The sequence below is a fragment of the Psammomys obesus genome, unplaced genomic scaffold (assembly GCF_907164565.1).
Source record: "Psammomys obesus unplaced genomic scaffold, mPsaObe1.curated_primary_1811, whole genome shotgun sequence".
NCBI classification, from domain to species: Eukaryota; Metazoa; Chordata; class Mammalia; order Rodentia; family Muridae; genus Psammomys; species Psammomys obesus.
Window position 1 is genome coordinate 26,321,676 of NW_026592510.1, and position 16,155 is coordinate 26,337,830.

At 43.6% G+C, this 16,155-nt stretch overlaps 2 protein-coding genes across 2 annotated transcripts; both read right to left on the reverse strand.

Moving 5' to 3' along the window:
* Positions 1 to 619: 619 nt before the first annotated feature.
* On the reverse strand, positions 620 to 15,374 carry Stx5 (syntaxin 5). The gene is made up of 11 exons (XM_055613735.1): positions 15,256 to 15,374; positions 14,278 to 14,521; positions 13,847 to 13,917; positions 13,634 to 13,689; positions 13,358 to 13,428; positions 9,116 to 9,232; positions 8,977 to 9,033; positions 8,754 to 8,835; positions 7,899 to 8,005; positions 7,644 to 7,765; positions 620 to 1,351 (listed from the first exon to the last, which is right to left on the reverse strand). The coding sequence occupies exons 2-11, from the start codon at positions 14,500 to 14,502 to the stop codon at positions 1,192 to 1,194; spliced, it is 1,068 nt and encodes a 355-aa protein (XP_055469710.1). The 5' UTR covers positions 14,503 to 14,521; positions 15,256 to 15,374; the 3' UTR covers positions 620 to 1,191.
* A 104-nt stretch (positions 15,375 to 15,478) lies between these two features.
* Tex54 (testis expressed 54) lies at positions 15,479 to 16,148 on the reverse strand. The gene is given in 1 exon segment (XM_055613736.1): positions 15,479 to 16,148. A coding segment is annotated over 1 exon segment (423 nt). The 5' UTR covers positions 16,095 to 16,148; the 3' UTR covers positions 15,479 to 15,671.
* Positions 16,149 to 16,155: the final 7 nt, after the last annotated feature.

Sequence of the window (16,155 nt, forward strand, 5' to 3'; positions counted from 1 at the left end):
ATCTTTAAATGGCAAACCTAAGAGCTCTTCCAGGAAACGACCTTTGGTGTGGCAAGAAATGACTCTAGTTTAGCCTGAGGTTCCCTGGATCCAGTTGCTGCCGAGGGAGGGAGAAGTAGATGGGGCACGGATAGGAAGGGAACATGACTTCAATACTGATCAGGAAGGAGAGAACAGCTCATTAACCTCCCTTCAGGGTCTGTGTTAGCTGGGTTACCTCCATTTTACAGTGGCTGGTTTGATTTGCTTAGTGTCTTAGAAGGTGCCAGAAGCTAAGTACCAATTCTCTTCTAGCAGCAGAGCCCTTGTTTCACTCAGTTCAAGAATCTGGGCCAAGTGATTTGATATAGATGAAAACAGGCTTGGGATGGACCTGGAAGCTACCACCCAATTATGAATCATCTCCGCTCCAGCTCAAAGAAAAAGTCTAATTAAGTGCCATTGTACTTGGTTACTCCTTTCTAGGAGGAGCTGTGGGCACAGAGCACCAGGGCTACCTGGCTTATCAGTGGGGGTCCTCAGAGCCACCAACTCAACCCTTTTAGTTCTGGTTTTGGGCAATTGTTTGCTTGTTGCTGAAGCCCTTGACAATCCCACCCATAAATGACAACATCACTAGTGAAGCTGACAGTCTTGCTGTAATTGGGAGGAAACAGGCTGCAGCACATTTGGCAGATTGAAAGTCACCAGTAGCCAAAGTCAGGTTTGTGCAGGCAACTGTAGGGCTCAGAGCCCCCTCACCTCACATGGTGAAGTGGGGAAGGCAGTCAAGTTCTAACTAACCCAGATGGTAAAGTTGGTCCCTGGGATAGTTTTACTTCCTTGCCTCACTCTCAAGAAGGCAAGGAGGGGCTTATCTCCTCTTGTTGCCAGTTTACCTTTGGGGGAGGCTGGGAAGGGTTTATAAAAATCTCATGGTGGAGACAACTGGCCCCTAGCTGGCTTCTGCTCCAAGCTACTTCATAGCAGAGTCCAAATCCAGAACCAGTGTGTTTCATGGGCCTGAAGGTAGGACAGAGTGGCCAGAGACAAGGGTGGGGAATATCAGGGACACTGGCCATTCTTAGCAGTTCCAAGGATATGGCCTTTCTCCCAAACACCCTGCACAGGTTCCATGGCAACAGTGGCCACCTGACCTACCAAGAGGGTCCTAAACCCTCCATGGAGTGCCTCAAAGTGAGGGAGGTGGGTTCAGGCAAGGAAGACAACAAAGATGATGAAGAAGACAATGAGGATGAGGAAGATTTTGACCATGAGCCATCGATTGGAGGTGACTGACTGGAAGTACTTGAGGATCTCTGAATGGGCAGCCTCAACATCCAGCTGGGCTCCAAGCACATTCTCGTCGATCCTAGAAAGAGCCAGTAGAGAAAACAGGACACTGGGTTAAAAAGAATGCTGTGACACCCATTTATTAATATGGGAAGATGGTTACAATGTGTGGAATTAAAGTCTTTTCTACCATGTGATCTTGTGGACATGTTTGAATACACACAAGTTTTCTGAGAATAGTAGACCATGCTTGACTCTAGTTTGAAAACGTTCTGCCAGTTACCAGCTTATAACTGAGTTATTTGAAGTTTATTTTCCGTATCTGAAAAATGAGATTGACATAAACCCTGCCCACTTTCATGAGGCTTCAGTTTTCTGTGAGTTAAATGATACCCCCAATCCATATGATCACCCCAAATGGTATAATTTTTACTCTTTAGCACTTATATTATTTTTCAGGTAATAAACATGTATTACATTGTGATAATGGGTGGAAAGTTCAGACCATTACACTAAGAAAATTCTGGTTGGGCAATGGAAACAACTTATACAGACAAAGAATAATACAAGCGTTCCTTACATCCAGAGAAACAAGTCCTCAGAGGAAAGAATTTTGAAAAGTTACTAAGGCAAACAAAACCCTCCCCAGCCAATCTACATATACAATCCTAAAACCCAAATACTGTGGCTGGGTAGACAGCTCGCTTGCTCAGCAACCAAGAGGACCTGAATTTGGGTCCCAGTTACTCCCATAGCAAGCTGGCCCATACTCATAGCACAGTGGATAAATGGAGAAAGTAGGAAAGAGCTGGGTTTTGCTGGTTGTCTGAAACAAAACCAAATTTTAGGCTAAGAGAGTGATCCTACCTCAAAAGAATAAAGTAGCCAGGAATGGTAGGCGCACACCCTTAATTTCGGTGCTCAGGAAGCAGATGCAGGCTTATTTCTTGAGTTCAAGGCCAGCCTGGTCTACAGAGTTCCAGGGCTACACATAGAAACACTATCTCAAAACAAAAGGATAGAGTAATAGACATTCTGATGCCCTCCTCTGCTCATACAACACAACACACACACGCACACCGTGAAAAGAATGTTAAACCCAAATACTATCCTATGTCACAATGTCTCAGACAGTGGCCTATATAGAAAATATGACAGTCAACTAGGATTGTACTGCCTACTGACATAAAAGTTACTTGAGATCTATATAACTACACTCTGTGAATGGTAAAATCTAATGACAAGTTTTTCAAGATATAACCCCATCAGTAAGCAATGCATAATGAAATACACCTTAACTTTAGAAAAGGGAAATTTGTGGCATGGAGCCCTCTAGGAGCTGAGTATGGCCTAGGTGGGTCCAGACAATCTGGCTAGAAATGGAAAGGAAGACCTGGGCACGGCTGCAAGCTTAAGGTCCTAAGAAGACAATCATGAGGACTGAGCTCATCTAAGCATCTCAAATTCAGAAGCTTGAATTGTGGTTCTTTTTTATGTTGGAGAAGCAAAAGTATCAGGCTCATAGCTTTTGGCTATAATTATTTTTTGAGACAGGTTCTATGTAGCCTTGGTTCCTGAACTATATTACATAGGCCAGGCTGGCCTCAACTCAGAGTGGTCCACCTCTGAGTGCTTGGAATTAAAGGCATATGCCACCATGCCCAGCCCTTAATTATATTTTCTTTTGTTTGTTTATTTATTTAGGGTTTTCAAGACAGGGTTTCTCTGTGTAGCCTTGGATGTTCTGGACTCACTTTGTAGACTAGGTTGGCCTCAAACTCACAGAGATCCGCCTGCCTCTGCCTTTCAGTGTGCTGCCTTTCATATGCCACTCAGCTCTTAATTACACTTTTAAATGTGAGTACATTTTCTGCCACAATGAGTAAAGCCCATAATGGCAATTATGAATAGCTTTGCTTAACAAATAGATAAACCTTATAAATGCAACCTGGTATATAAAAGATTATAGGGGTTGAGAAGATGACACAGCAGGTACGGTACTTGTCTGAGAATATGACTTTGATTCCTGTGACCAACATGGTAGGAGAGAAACAACTCCATGATGCTGTTACTTGTATACCTAAACACACCTGCACACACTAATTCTCCTGGGGTTTTGTTTTGTTTTTAATTTTGAGAAAAGATATCCCCTGGCTGAGCTGGAACACACTATGTAAACCAGGCTGGTTTGATACAGATCCACCTGTTTCCAGAATGCTGGGGTTAAAGGTACATCCCACTATGCCCTGTGGAAAAACAATAATTTTTCCAGTTAAAAAAAAAGCGTCCAAAATGGATCTCTGAGTTTGAGGTCAGCCTGGTCTTCAGAGTGACTTCCAGGACAACCAGAATTAAAAAGAAACCCTGTCTTGAAAAGAAAAAAAAAAAAAAAAATCACAAGTAAGGCTAAGCAGGGGTGGTGGTATAGGGCTTATAAACTCAGTATTTGGGAGGCAGAGGCAGGCAGAGTTCCACGCCAGTTAGAGCTACAGAGCAGACCAGAAAAACCTTTCCAGTGAAATACATGTAATTTGTCTGGATGGAGCTTTACATTTTTTTCTTTTACATTTTATCTTGTGTTGTCTATGTGTTTGTGAGTATGTCCTGGCCCTTATATGGAGGTCAAAGGACATGATGTAGGAATTGGTGGGTTCCAGGGATCAAACTCAGGCCATCAGGCTTTATGGAAAGCACCCTTACCTGTTGAGCCATCTCACAGGTTCTTGTCTGGAGTTTTTAATTCAAGAGGAAAAAGGCTAAAAAACAATGACTACGTATGTTACACTGAGTATATAGAACACTGACTAGCATGTACAATGTTTGGGATTTATCTCAGCACCACAAAGGGAGTAGCAGAACTATATCTGATACCTATCCTCCCTGATAGAAAGGAAGTGTGACATTAAATGCTCCCTAATGAGCTTTTCCACAGTCGCTTCTGTTAAGTATTCCATACAAGCCTGTATTTGGTTTTCTAAATAACATTGAAGACCAAGCTTTTTTGTTTTGAAAGAATAGTTAACAAGTCCAACAGAAAAGTCCAGGCTACAGGATACTGCAAAGTATGTAACCTTTTCACAAGGCAGGCTAGTCAGGAAATAAAATGAGCATCAAACAGGAAACCCTCCTGCACCCCATTCTGATATCCATCTCTAGCTGGCCTTTTTCAGCCCAATTTCAACCAGACCAATCTTATAAGAACTGTAATTCCCCTTCCTGTTTTAGGTCCAAAATCCTTGTAACTGATGGGTAAGTAAGGATCAACGCCTTTGTTTTGAGACAGATGGTTCAGAATTATACAATTGATGTTAGTTGATGGTCCTGCTTCTGTCTCTGAGGATTAATAGTGCATACTACATACAGGGTTCTCTTTATTTGTAAGATGCCTTTGATAAGCCAGGCACCGTGGCACACGCCTGTAATCCCAGCACTAAGGAGGCAGAGGATCTTTGTGATTTCAAGGTCAGCCTGGTCTACAAAGTAAGGCCAGGATAGGCAGGACTGCACAGAGAAACTCTTTGCCTTGAAAAACCAATAAATAAATAAATAAATAAATAAATAAATAAATAAGTAAGTAAGTAAGTAAGTAAGTAAGTAAGAATAAAACCAACTTTTAAAAAAGTGTGTATATTAGAGGAACATAACATGTTTAATTTTAGAATATTTGCTCCAGTCCTCCCTTCCTTCCTCTTTCATTTTTTTTCTTGTAGGCTAGGGACTGGATGTAGGGCCTTACTTTATCACTGACCTATTTGTAAGCTCTTTTTCTTATATGTGTATTAATGTTTTGCCTGCATATATTAGTACCACATGCCTGCCTGCTACCTGTGGAAGCCAAAAGAGGGTGCTAGGTTCCCTGAAACTGGTGTCACATGTGGTTTTTAAGATGCTATATGGAAATTCAGAATCAAATCCAGATCCTCTTGAGAAGCAGCCAGTGCTCTTAAGCACTGTGCCATCTCTCCAGCACCACCTTTTAATTCTTTTTGAGACTGAGTCTTATGAAATTGTCCACATAGGCTGGCCTTAAATCTATAATCTTCCCAACCTCAGCCTTCACAATACTTCAGAATATAAATACAAGCAATGAAACATGATTCCTTGCTGCATTCTGAAACAAAACTCCTGGAAAAGGTTGTTTATTCTTTTTGCTTCCCTTTTCATTCTGTTGTACCAAAAACTGAATCCAGAGGCTAGTAAGTCCTAGGCAACAAGTAAGCACTCTATTATTGTTTACATCTTTCACTTGTTTTTTGAAACTGGATCTTAAAATACAGCTCAGACTGGCGCTGAACTTTCTACATAGCTAATAACCCTTAACTACTGGTTCTCCTGTCTTCATCTCCTAGGTGCACCACACCAGCCTCCTCCAATTTTTTTTTATTATTATTACTTTAACTATGTGTATATATTTGTCTGTGGAAATGTCGGATTGCCTGGACCTAGAGTTATAGGTGGTTGTAAGTCACCTGGATGATGACGGATCTTGGATTCCCGGGAAGAACTGAGTGCTCTTAAACCACTGAGGAATCTCCTCAGTCTCAGATTTGTTGTATATACATGTATGGTGTGTGTATGTATGTATGCATGCACATAAGTGCCTTTGTGCACAGACACCAGAACAATCAAGTCAGGTATCCTGTTCTACTATGTTCTTTCTTGAGACAGATGCCTCTGTGTCTCTCACTTAACCGGAATCTTACTTGTTCTAGGTAGGCTGACCGAGCAGTGAGCTGCTGTGATCTGTGTGTCTCTGCTCGCCACCTTGCCCATGTGGGGGTTTCAAGTATCCGAGGCCATATCTAGCTTTTGCATGGATGCTGGGGATCTGAACTCAAGTCTTATGTTTGTGCAACAAGCACTCTTTACCCACTGAGACAACTCCTGAGCCCTTCTCTAAAGTTTATTCTTAAACTTTGAAGTAAGATCTTCCTAAATTGCTAAAAACTTACTTGTTCCCAAGTAATTTTAAAACTGAAAATTAGTCAGAATGATGGCACTTGTCTATTACAGATAAGACACGAGAGCCTGTCTTGAACAAATATTCACTATTTGAAATTAAAATTTCTTGGTTTAAACAACAGAATGAAGATAACAGTGAAAGCGTGTATTATTTGTTTGTTTGAGACAAGATTTTACCAGTAGACCTGACTAGCCTGGAACTTGCTATGTAAACCAGACTGATGCAAGACATCTAGGGACTGGAGATAGCTCAGCAATTAAGAACACTTGCTGCTTTTGCAGAGGACCTGGGTTCAAGTCCCAGTACCCACATAGTGTTTCATAGTACTCACAGTCCAGGTTCCCAGGAATCCGAGCCTTCTTTTGCCTGCTGAGGACACTAGGCACACACGTTTCACATACAGGAATAGACGAAACACTCACACACTCACAAACCAGAACATCAAGAGATCTGCCTGCCTCTATATCTAGAGTACTGGGACTAAAGGCATATGCCACAACATTCAGCTCTCAAATTAATGTGTGCTTTGCCTGTATATTACATACAAGCCTGATGCCTGTGGAGGGCAGAAGAGAGTGTTGGATCCCCTGGTTAAAGGCTGTTGCAAAACACCATGTAAGTGCTAGGAACTGAACCAGGTCCTCTGGAAAAGGAACAAGTGCTCTTAACTGCTAAGCTATCTCTTAAACATTTTTTGAAATAGAACTTGAATATACTGGCAAAGCTGGCCTTGAACTGGGCTCAAAAAATGCTCGAGAGTAGCTGGATTTTAAGGTCAGTACACTGTGCTCCCTTCTCAGCTGTTTATTTACTTATTTTTTTAACATTTTTATTTAAAATGTTAAATAAACACAGATGTGTTGGTCAGAAGACAACTTCTGTGGCACTGGGCTCTACTTCGATCTTTACCTAGTTGCAGTGATCAAACTCATGCCACTAGGCTTGTGCAGAAAATGCCTCTGCCCACTAAGCCAACAGGCTAGTTCCACCAATTGCTTTCTTTCCTTTTTCTATGATTTTGAAGACAGATCCTAAGATTTCATGTCTGGCAGGCAATCACCAGGCTGTATTCCAGGTGCCACCTCTCCCCCCCCCCCCCTTTTTTAAAGGATCTCTCTATGTAGCCCTCCCTGGCTCCTTGAACTGACTATGTAGACCAGAGTGGCCTGAAATTTACAGAGAGATCTGACTGTTTCTGTCTCTGGAGAGCTGGAATTAAAAGTGTGCATCACCACACTAGGCCCTTAATAAATTCTTATTAAGTGAGGAGAAGCAGGTGAATCAGGACTCATAGGTGGGTAGGATTCACTTTACTCTTCCAAAGAACACCAAGCTGTCCTCAGGGACTTCAAGATGCCAATCCATGGAGGAGAGAAGGTTTCACTGTATTGGGGGGAGAGTGTCTCACCTCTGAATCGTTTCCTCCTGTTCTTTAACCATGTGTGCCAATTGCTGAAAAATGGAGCCCAGCTCAACGATTGTAGACTCAATGTTCTGCATGGTGTCTGCCCGACTCTGGATGTAGGAATCCTTCAGAAGAAAAAAGCACCTTCAACTAGGGCCTCAGTTTTTAAGACCCTTTCACCATGACACAATCCAAACACTCTGGGGGACAACAGAAGACAAACAAAGAGCTGATACTCTGATCTCAGAGCCTGGGTACCTGCTCGTCAATGAGCTGAAGTTGCTGGCTTGTTCTAGAGTCTATCATGTCGATGGCCACATCCCTGGAAGCTCGGGACTCTGTTCCCAAAACTATGGGACCACCCCCTGGGGAGGAAACAGGACATGGCACATTTTAATGGTTAAAAGCAGGTTCAGGGCCTGGCATGGTGGCACATGCCTTTAGTCCCAGGATTCCTGAGGTTGAGGCAAGAGGATCTCTTTGAATTTGAGGCCAGCCTGATCTACACAGCAAGTTCCAGGATAGCTAAGATTAGAGAGATCCTGTCTCCCTCTCCCTCCTTCCCCCGAACCCCACACAAAGCAATTCAATTAGAGTATGGTGGCACATGCCTGTTATACTAGCAATAGAGAGATGGAGGTAGGAGGGTCAGGAGTTCAATCCTTAGCTAATAATAATCGACAGGCCAGCCCAAGCTATATGAGACCCTCGCTCTAAAAACAAACAAAATCAAACGTACAAAATCCACGGGCACTAGATTTAAATTCAGTGCTGGATAGACTATTTAATCTGGGTTTCAGTTTTTCTCATCTGTATAATGGAGCAAACAACAGTTGCTTTTCCACAAGATGGTTGTGAAAATTAAATGAAAAAATATGACTAAACACACAAAATTTCACACTGCCATTCTTCTGAATATGTTTCCATTTAGCCCCATGAGAAAACATAGGGATTACGTGTGGGTCATGAAACTCAAAAACCAGGTTTGTCCTCTGGATTATGCCTAGCACCATCCTGGCCCCTCCATTCTCCTACTCCACACCTGTATTTAGACAACGCTACTGCAGGCAGAATAACTTATCCCTTAGGCTTCTCATACTATCTCTGACTTACCAAGGTGGTTGGGGGCAAGGGGCAAGGCCGACACTGGTGCCCTGGAGAACTGTTCCCGACGGTTCCTCTGCTGTTTCAGATTCTGATGTTGGGGGGAAATGCAAAGGTCCTGAGTCTCTGAAAAGTGGGTATGATGGCCCCATGACTCTGGGTAACACATTCCTTCCCTTTTTCCTCTTGGGCCCATATCACAGATTCTTACCCACTTATAGATCCCACTTACCTCAGTCCTCACTTCTAAAACTGACTTGAAGTCATTGGACATGGAAGCCAATTTTGACTAAAAGGCAAGGAAAACTGTGTCATTCAACAAAGATACTTTGTTATTCCCTTCCTCCCTCCCTCCATCCCCAAGGTCCCACCTGCAACGAAACTACAATGGTATTAGAATGGGTCTGCAGATGCCGGCCACTCTGGCTGCCCTTGGCCCTCACAAAATCTTGAAGCTGAGCAATTTGTTTGTTGAGGCTATTGATGTCCTGGTAAGAGACCAGAAGAAGAGTATCACGCAGGGGAATCGTCAGTCACTGACCCTATCTATGGCTGTCTGTCTCTAGCAGGGAAGACAAGATAAAACCTAGTAGCGGAGCGAGTGTCTAGTCAGGTCAGAGTTGGCACTAGCACTTTCCAAGCTCTGTTCATTCCTTGCAGAGAAAAGCCAGAAAAAGAAAGTTGGGGTCTCACCATTTGTAAATGAATGACTCATCTCCCCCTCTACCCTCCTGTTATACTTTACCCTAAGAGGCCAGAGAACCCTTACAAAGGTCAAAATCTTGTACCTAGAGCATGCTGACAGAATACATGAATAATACTCAAGAAAAGGCAAGCATCTCTCTAGTTTCCTAGATGCACCAAAGAAGTAAATTTTTACACAGACCTTCAATACTGCAAAAGATCAGCTGTGATTTATTTATCAAAGTTATATACAGTGACTTCATATCACAGCCTATGTGTTACCTGCATCCCATTCTCCACCGTGAGGACGGAGAAAACCTGTCCCAACATACTATCACCCAGGAGGAGATGGAAGGTATTAAGAATCGTGAGCAGGAGGGCCAGCAAGATGGCTCGGCAGATAGAGAAGCTTGCTGTCATGCCCGGCAACCTGAAGTCAACCCCAGGGATCCACACAAATGTTGCAGGTTATTTGAGGAGATAACCAGCTCCACATGCATGCTATGGCACTCAGGCACCACCCCCCAAAACACAAATAAATGTAATTTAAAATTTTTAAAAAGTGAGAAATATACTTAAGATTAAATTTATGCATTTCTAGAGGTTTTCAAGGTAGACAGAACCCCACTACTTTCCAGACCCCTGGACTCATTTTCATTAATGACAGGTTTACCTTTCTAGAGTTTCAGACCCAAATGCATTTCAGGGTTTGTTTGTTTGTTTGTTTGTTTGCCATAATAGCTCCTTCCTTGGGTTCTAGCTCAGGAAAAGTACTATTTCCCATGCAGGAACTCAAGGCAAAAGCTTCTACTCAGCCACATCTCCTTATCCTACCTACCTGCTATTTTACAAGTATAATCTACGATACTGACTGGATAGGAGCTCACCTGATCAGAACCATAACCTGCTAAGTGCTTACTGTATGTATACTCAATACTATATCAAACATAGTAAGGGTGTGGGGCAGCAAACACAGGCCTGGGCTTCTTTCCCTGCATCCCAAACAAAACATTTAAACAAAAAAAAAAAAAACCAAAAAAACTCATTAACTGTTTTTTATTTATTTACTATTTAAGCATCTTGCAACTTTCACTCCTAAACTTAACATAGAAAACCCTACTACTTAACAATTCTTAATCTATCTCCCTCCAGGACACATCTCCTCTGCCTTGTCTCCATTCTAGTAAATATACCACCGTTTACCAGATGCTGGTCATAGCAGCTTATACCTAAAATTCCACCTGAGGTAGATAGACTTCAATGAATGTAAGGCCAGTCTACAGTCTGAGTTACAGAATGAGACTCTGTCTTAATACAAACAAATGGGCTAGAGAGCTGGCTCGGTGGTTAAGAGCACTTGCTACTCTTGTAGAAGACACTGGTTCAACTTCCAACACCTACATGGTACTCAAAACTACCTGTAACTGCAGTTCTGGGGAACCCAATGCCTTCTTCTGGCCTCCATAAGCATCAGGCACACATGTGGTACAAACAGATATATGTACACAAATCATTCATACACATTGCAAAAAAATGTTAAGTAGGCATGGTGCTGCATTCCTGTAATTCCAATACTTAGGAGGCAGAAGCAGGTGAAGTCTATGAGCTCAAGGCCAATCTGGTCTACATAATGAGACCCTAAAAATAATAATAATAATATTATTATTATTATTATTATTATTATTATTCCCTTTTCCTCATATCCATTTGTTTTGTTTTTGTCTTCCAGTGTATATTCTAAATTTATCCACATCATCTCCTTTTCTAACTCAAGTACCTTAACCATCTTCTCTACTCTCAAAAATGTCCCAGATGGCTCAGTGGTTAAGGGCACTTACTGTTCTTCCACAGGACCTGGGCTCAAATCCCAGCACCCACATGACAGTTCACAACTGTCTGTATCTCCAAGATTTGACACTTTCACATAGACACGCATGCAGATAAAACACTAATACACATAAAGATAAACAAATTTAAAAGACTGTCCTCTTTCCAGTCTGCCTTCCTATGATCTGTTGCCTAAATAGTGGTCAGCGTTATCTTTAAAAGCAAAATCAGGGGAGGCATTGTTACCCTTCTGCTTGAAAATCTTTCCAGAGCTTATGACTCAATTGAGAATACAGCCTAAATGCCTAAGCTGCTTTACACAGGCCCTTTCTGTCTGGCCACTGCCTGCTTTTGTTTTATATGGCACCTGTGCTTTCCTAACCCTTCCTTTTCCTTGCCCATTTTTCTACTTTTTGGAATGTATTCCCACCCTATCTTCAGATGAACTGCTTTTCCTCACTATACAGACATAGGCTCAAATATCACTTCTCCAGACAGACCAGCTTGGATCAACCAATGCAGTAGTTTTAGCCTTGAAAAAGCCAGTGTCAGTGACCGACAAAAGCAAACAAATGATCTTCAGAAGATCTGTGGGACAGGTACTTTAATTATCTCTGCCTTCTTGGTAAGATAATGGCAGCTCAGTAGTTAGGAGTCACACAAGGTCACAACCCAAGTGAGTGACAAAGGCACTTCAAGTTCTTCAGAATCTAGTGGGATAGTTCTTAAGTGGTAAGAAGTAACACCCCAACAGTAATCTAATACTCTCTTCCATCAACACAGCACCCCTTAAAACAGGTTTGCTCTTTGACCTCTGCCTCCATATTGTATCAGAACACCATAGGAGCTGCCTTCTTAGCCTCTACCCCATCCCATCCACATTCCAGATTAGACTCTATGTGTTGCCCAGAATATTCAGGATGATTCTACATTTGTTATTACGCTCCACAATGCTCTGTACAACTAGCCACTCAAACAACCAACTTCTTGACAGTTACTCATTTAAACAACCAAAAGTCAGCCAGACATGACTACAAGCATTTGTGATATAGCTGTGAACAAGCAGAAAGAAAAATCCTGAGCAGGCATGGTGATACACATTATAATCCTTGTGCTTGGGAGGCTGAGGCAGGAGACTCACAAATTAAACACCAGCATGGAGTCATGCATAATAGCATATGCCTTTATCCCCAGCACTCAGGAGGCAGAGGCAGGCAGATCTGAGTTCGAGGCTAATCTGGTCAATAAAGCAAGTTCCTGGAGAGCCAGGGATATACAGAGAAACCCTGTCTGAAACAAACAAACAAAAAAAAAACACCAGTCTTGCCTATTCATCCAGACAGTCTCAAAACCAAAACAAAGAACCTGCTCCTAGGGTATCAGTGTATCTTTTATCCCCACTTCCCACTCTCTCTTTTTTCTCTTCTCTTTCTTTTGGATAAGTAGAAAGGACATAGGAAATGAAGACAAACATAAAATAATTACAGAGAACGTGACTCCTGATACTTGAACTTTCCCTTTCTTTTCTTTTTTTTTTTTTAAATAGTTTCTCTGTATAAGCCTAGTTGTCCTGGAACGTCACTATGCAGCCGAGGCTGGCCTCAAACTCACTGAAACCCACCTGCCTCTGGGATTAAAGGCAAGCGCCACCACCATCCTGGCTGAAGTTTCTTTTTTTCTAAGCAACACTGTATATAGCTTCCCTAGCCTAGTAAGTCCTTTTACTACCTCTATATAAACTCTGACTCCAGCTAACATTATATAACTTCTGTCAATCTTTCCCAATATCCTGTTTCATTCATCTTTTTTGTCAAATCTTTTCTATACTATCATCTACTCATCTTAAGCCAAAGCTCTTGATGCTGGGTAACTCTTAAGGAAAATGAGCCCTTGAAGACAATAATCTTGCTTCATAGTTGTTTTATCAGCATCTAGAGCAGTGCTTTATAAATGTTAGATGATCCTAAGACTCTATTAACTCAATGGAGGATCAGGGTGTTTGGACATGGGTCTATATACTTACCCTGGGGATTCATGGCGATGGAAAATGATGGAAGTAATCTAATTAGAATGCTGGGCTCTCCTGATGGCTAGCAGCTCACCTGTTTGATGATGTACGTTAGCTCCTCAATTTCTACTGCTTTATCATCAAAGAGGGACTTGCGCTTTGCCACTGCAGAGACAGATGAGAAATTACAATAGGTGAGGGTAATAACAAGGCTCAAAGGTCTAAGAATACAGTTTAGTGATAGAGGCCTTGCCTTAAATCCCCAGCATCACAGAAAAAAAAACAAAAAAACAAAAAAACCTCCAAGAGCCTCACCTCCTAGTACTATGTTTCACTGTCCCACATAGGAAAAGACCTCCCAAACACTCACAGATTGTTAGCTTCTCCAGCTTGGCAAAGGTATTGCTGAGATCTTTCCCAATGCGCCTGCAAATGATCATTAGTGAAAAGGTTGTGGTAAAGGGCAAGAAAGAGGCTATTCCCTTAAGGTTCAAAACAACCAGTCCCACTCAGCCAAATCACCACAGGCATATCTACTTCTTAGACATTGTATCACCCCACCACAAAGCCTCCCTCAACTCACTTGGCCATGAGGGTAAATTCACTGCGTTGTCGGGCAGCACGTAGGGCTGGTTTATTTGTTTGGATTCCATTCTGAAAGGTAATGTCAAAAAGTAACTAGTTTAGTTCCCATCACTATTCATGCTCAGATTTTCATTGCTCCCTCACATACTCAACACTCCAGTGCTGTTGGTTTCAGACAATCTAAGTTTATCAGTGATTTATAGCTAAAAAAAAAAAAAAAAAAAAACAGATGTAGATTTAAATCCGGTACTCATCGCTTGTGGTATTTAGGACAAGTTAAATTATTTTTAATTTCTACTGAAGAGAATCCGTCCACTTCTACTAGTAAGATTCGATCATCTAAAAGTTGAAAAGTTTAGACAAGTAGTAAACAAAACGTAAGCATTAACTAAATGGGCTCACACCTGTCTTTCCACTCCAGGTCCTTACCTGACGGCTCTGCAGCGACTTGCAGGCAGACAGGAACTCCTGGGTCCGATCCCGGCAGGACATGGTGTCGGGAGGAGAGGGGACCTGGGCCACCGGGGTGGGCAAAGGAGCGATGTCGCTGCTGCTACTGATAGCAGTTGCAGGGGACAGAACCTGCGTCTTTGAGAGACCCAGGTAGACACCCTGATCCGTGTTCTTAGATCCGTAGCGTTTCCGCGGGATCATCGAGTCGCATAACCTCGGACTGTTGTAGAGAGGAGAATATCATTCTCCAGAGAGTCGAACCCAAATTCTCCCCTCAACTAGAAAATCCTCAGTCCCTTTCGCGTATCTGACAGACTTTCGAGCCCAGGCCACCCGCAGATCCTGCAGTCCGGCCACAGCGGGAAGGGTCAGCTTCCTCCAGGCCCAAGCCGAAGCCTCCTCAGATTTTCCTTCCAACTTAGCTCTGACAGCCAAAGCACCGGCAGGGAGCTCTAATGCCGAAAAAACAGCCAGAAGCTGATCCTGCGGCCCTGAGCCTCCAGACAGACATTTGCTGTTGGCCCAGGTCTTAATCGTGACCTCTGATATACGAGATTTCCTTCAACTTCTCACGGAAAAAAAAAAAAAGGATAACAACCACAATAACAAAAACCTGAAATCGACCAACAGAGGTGGGCACACTCCGGTGGGCGGAGGGGAAAAAACAAACAAACAAACAAAAAAAAACAACAACCAAAACCTCTTAAGTTATTTATTTGAAACAGGAAGTCCCACCTCCATGAAAGTTCCGCCTGTTGGAAGACTGCAGCCGCTGATTGGACTGGGACAAAGTCTTTCTCAACAAGGCCGTTCCTGATTGGACAGCCGGGTATTCGCTTACGCGGAGCCTCCAGCAGGACTTGGCCCTGCCTCCCTTCCCCCCTCCCCGGCAAGCCGCTGCCCCCCGCTGAGCCGACCGACAGCGGCTAGGCTCCTACTCGAGCGAAGCCTTACCTCCTCTGATGCCTACCGCCGCAGCCACTGCCACTCTCCCCAGGCCGTCGGAGCCTCCTCGCCGGACTTGTACGGCGCCGAAACCGGACCAAAGAGTAGGAGCCGCCACGTCACCCACACGTACCCCGACCCCCGTGACGTGGCTGATGTGCCACGCCTTTTCTCGCCCTGAGATGGAAAGAACACAGCCCTGCCCCAGCAAGCTCGATTCCGCCCTCCTATTGGCTAGGTTGCCGACTCGGCCCCGCCCCTAAGGCTCACGAACAAATACCAAGGGGCTGGGCCGGAGGAACCTTACAGAGCTTGCGGCCGAGAAGCCTACAGAGCTGTAACTTGCTCTGTAAACCAGCCTGGCAGATCTGCAATACTAATTTTATTCTCTGGATTGTTAGGGAGGATTGAGACCAGGGTTGGAGTCAGCCCTTTCCTGATTCCTTGTGGGTTCCGTCACGTTTGCGCTCCTGTGTTTTACTGTCCTGCTTTTGCATCTGATCTGAGGCCCTCTTGCTTGACCGTGAGGACCCCCGACGGCTGAACATGGATAGCCTGCGCCACAGCACGGTGATCAGAAGACTTTCGTTAGATCTTTGTTTACGGCGGCCTGTGTTCTCAAAATCAGTGTCGACGCCTGTAAGAACCACGTTGGCCACTTAGTGCAGTTCTGTTCTTTCCAGCCCCACCGCTGGAGCAATTCCTTGGTGTGGGGGAGGGGGCGGGAAACCTCCCGCTCCTGCAACCCTTTTTTTGTGTCTGGTTCTACCTTCCTTACCTCCCTCATTCACTTCATCCCTTCCATGCTCTTCAGAGGGCCGATGGTCCTTATCTTGACAGCAGCCCATGGCCCAGAATGGTGCAGGACTCTGCCACCCTCCCCAGGCTGCCCAGCTTTTGTGACGTCAC

Excerpts from the sequence above, each read along its gene's own strand:
- Stx5 (XM_055613735.1), bottom strand. The coding sequence starts at position 14,502 with ATGATCCCGCGGAAACGCTACGGATCTAAGAACACGGATCAGGGTGTC. Across the intron at positions 8,006-8,753 it reads CCTTGCCCCCAACCACCTTG|GGGGTGGTCCCATAGTTTTG; the intron begins GTAAGTCAGAGA and ends TTTCCTCCCCAG. Across the intron at positions 1,352-7,643 it reads CAGGAGGAAACGATTCAGAG|GATCGACGAGAATGTGCTTG; the intron begins GTGAGACACTCT and ends GGCTCTTTCTAG.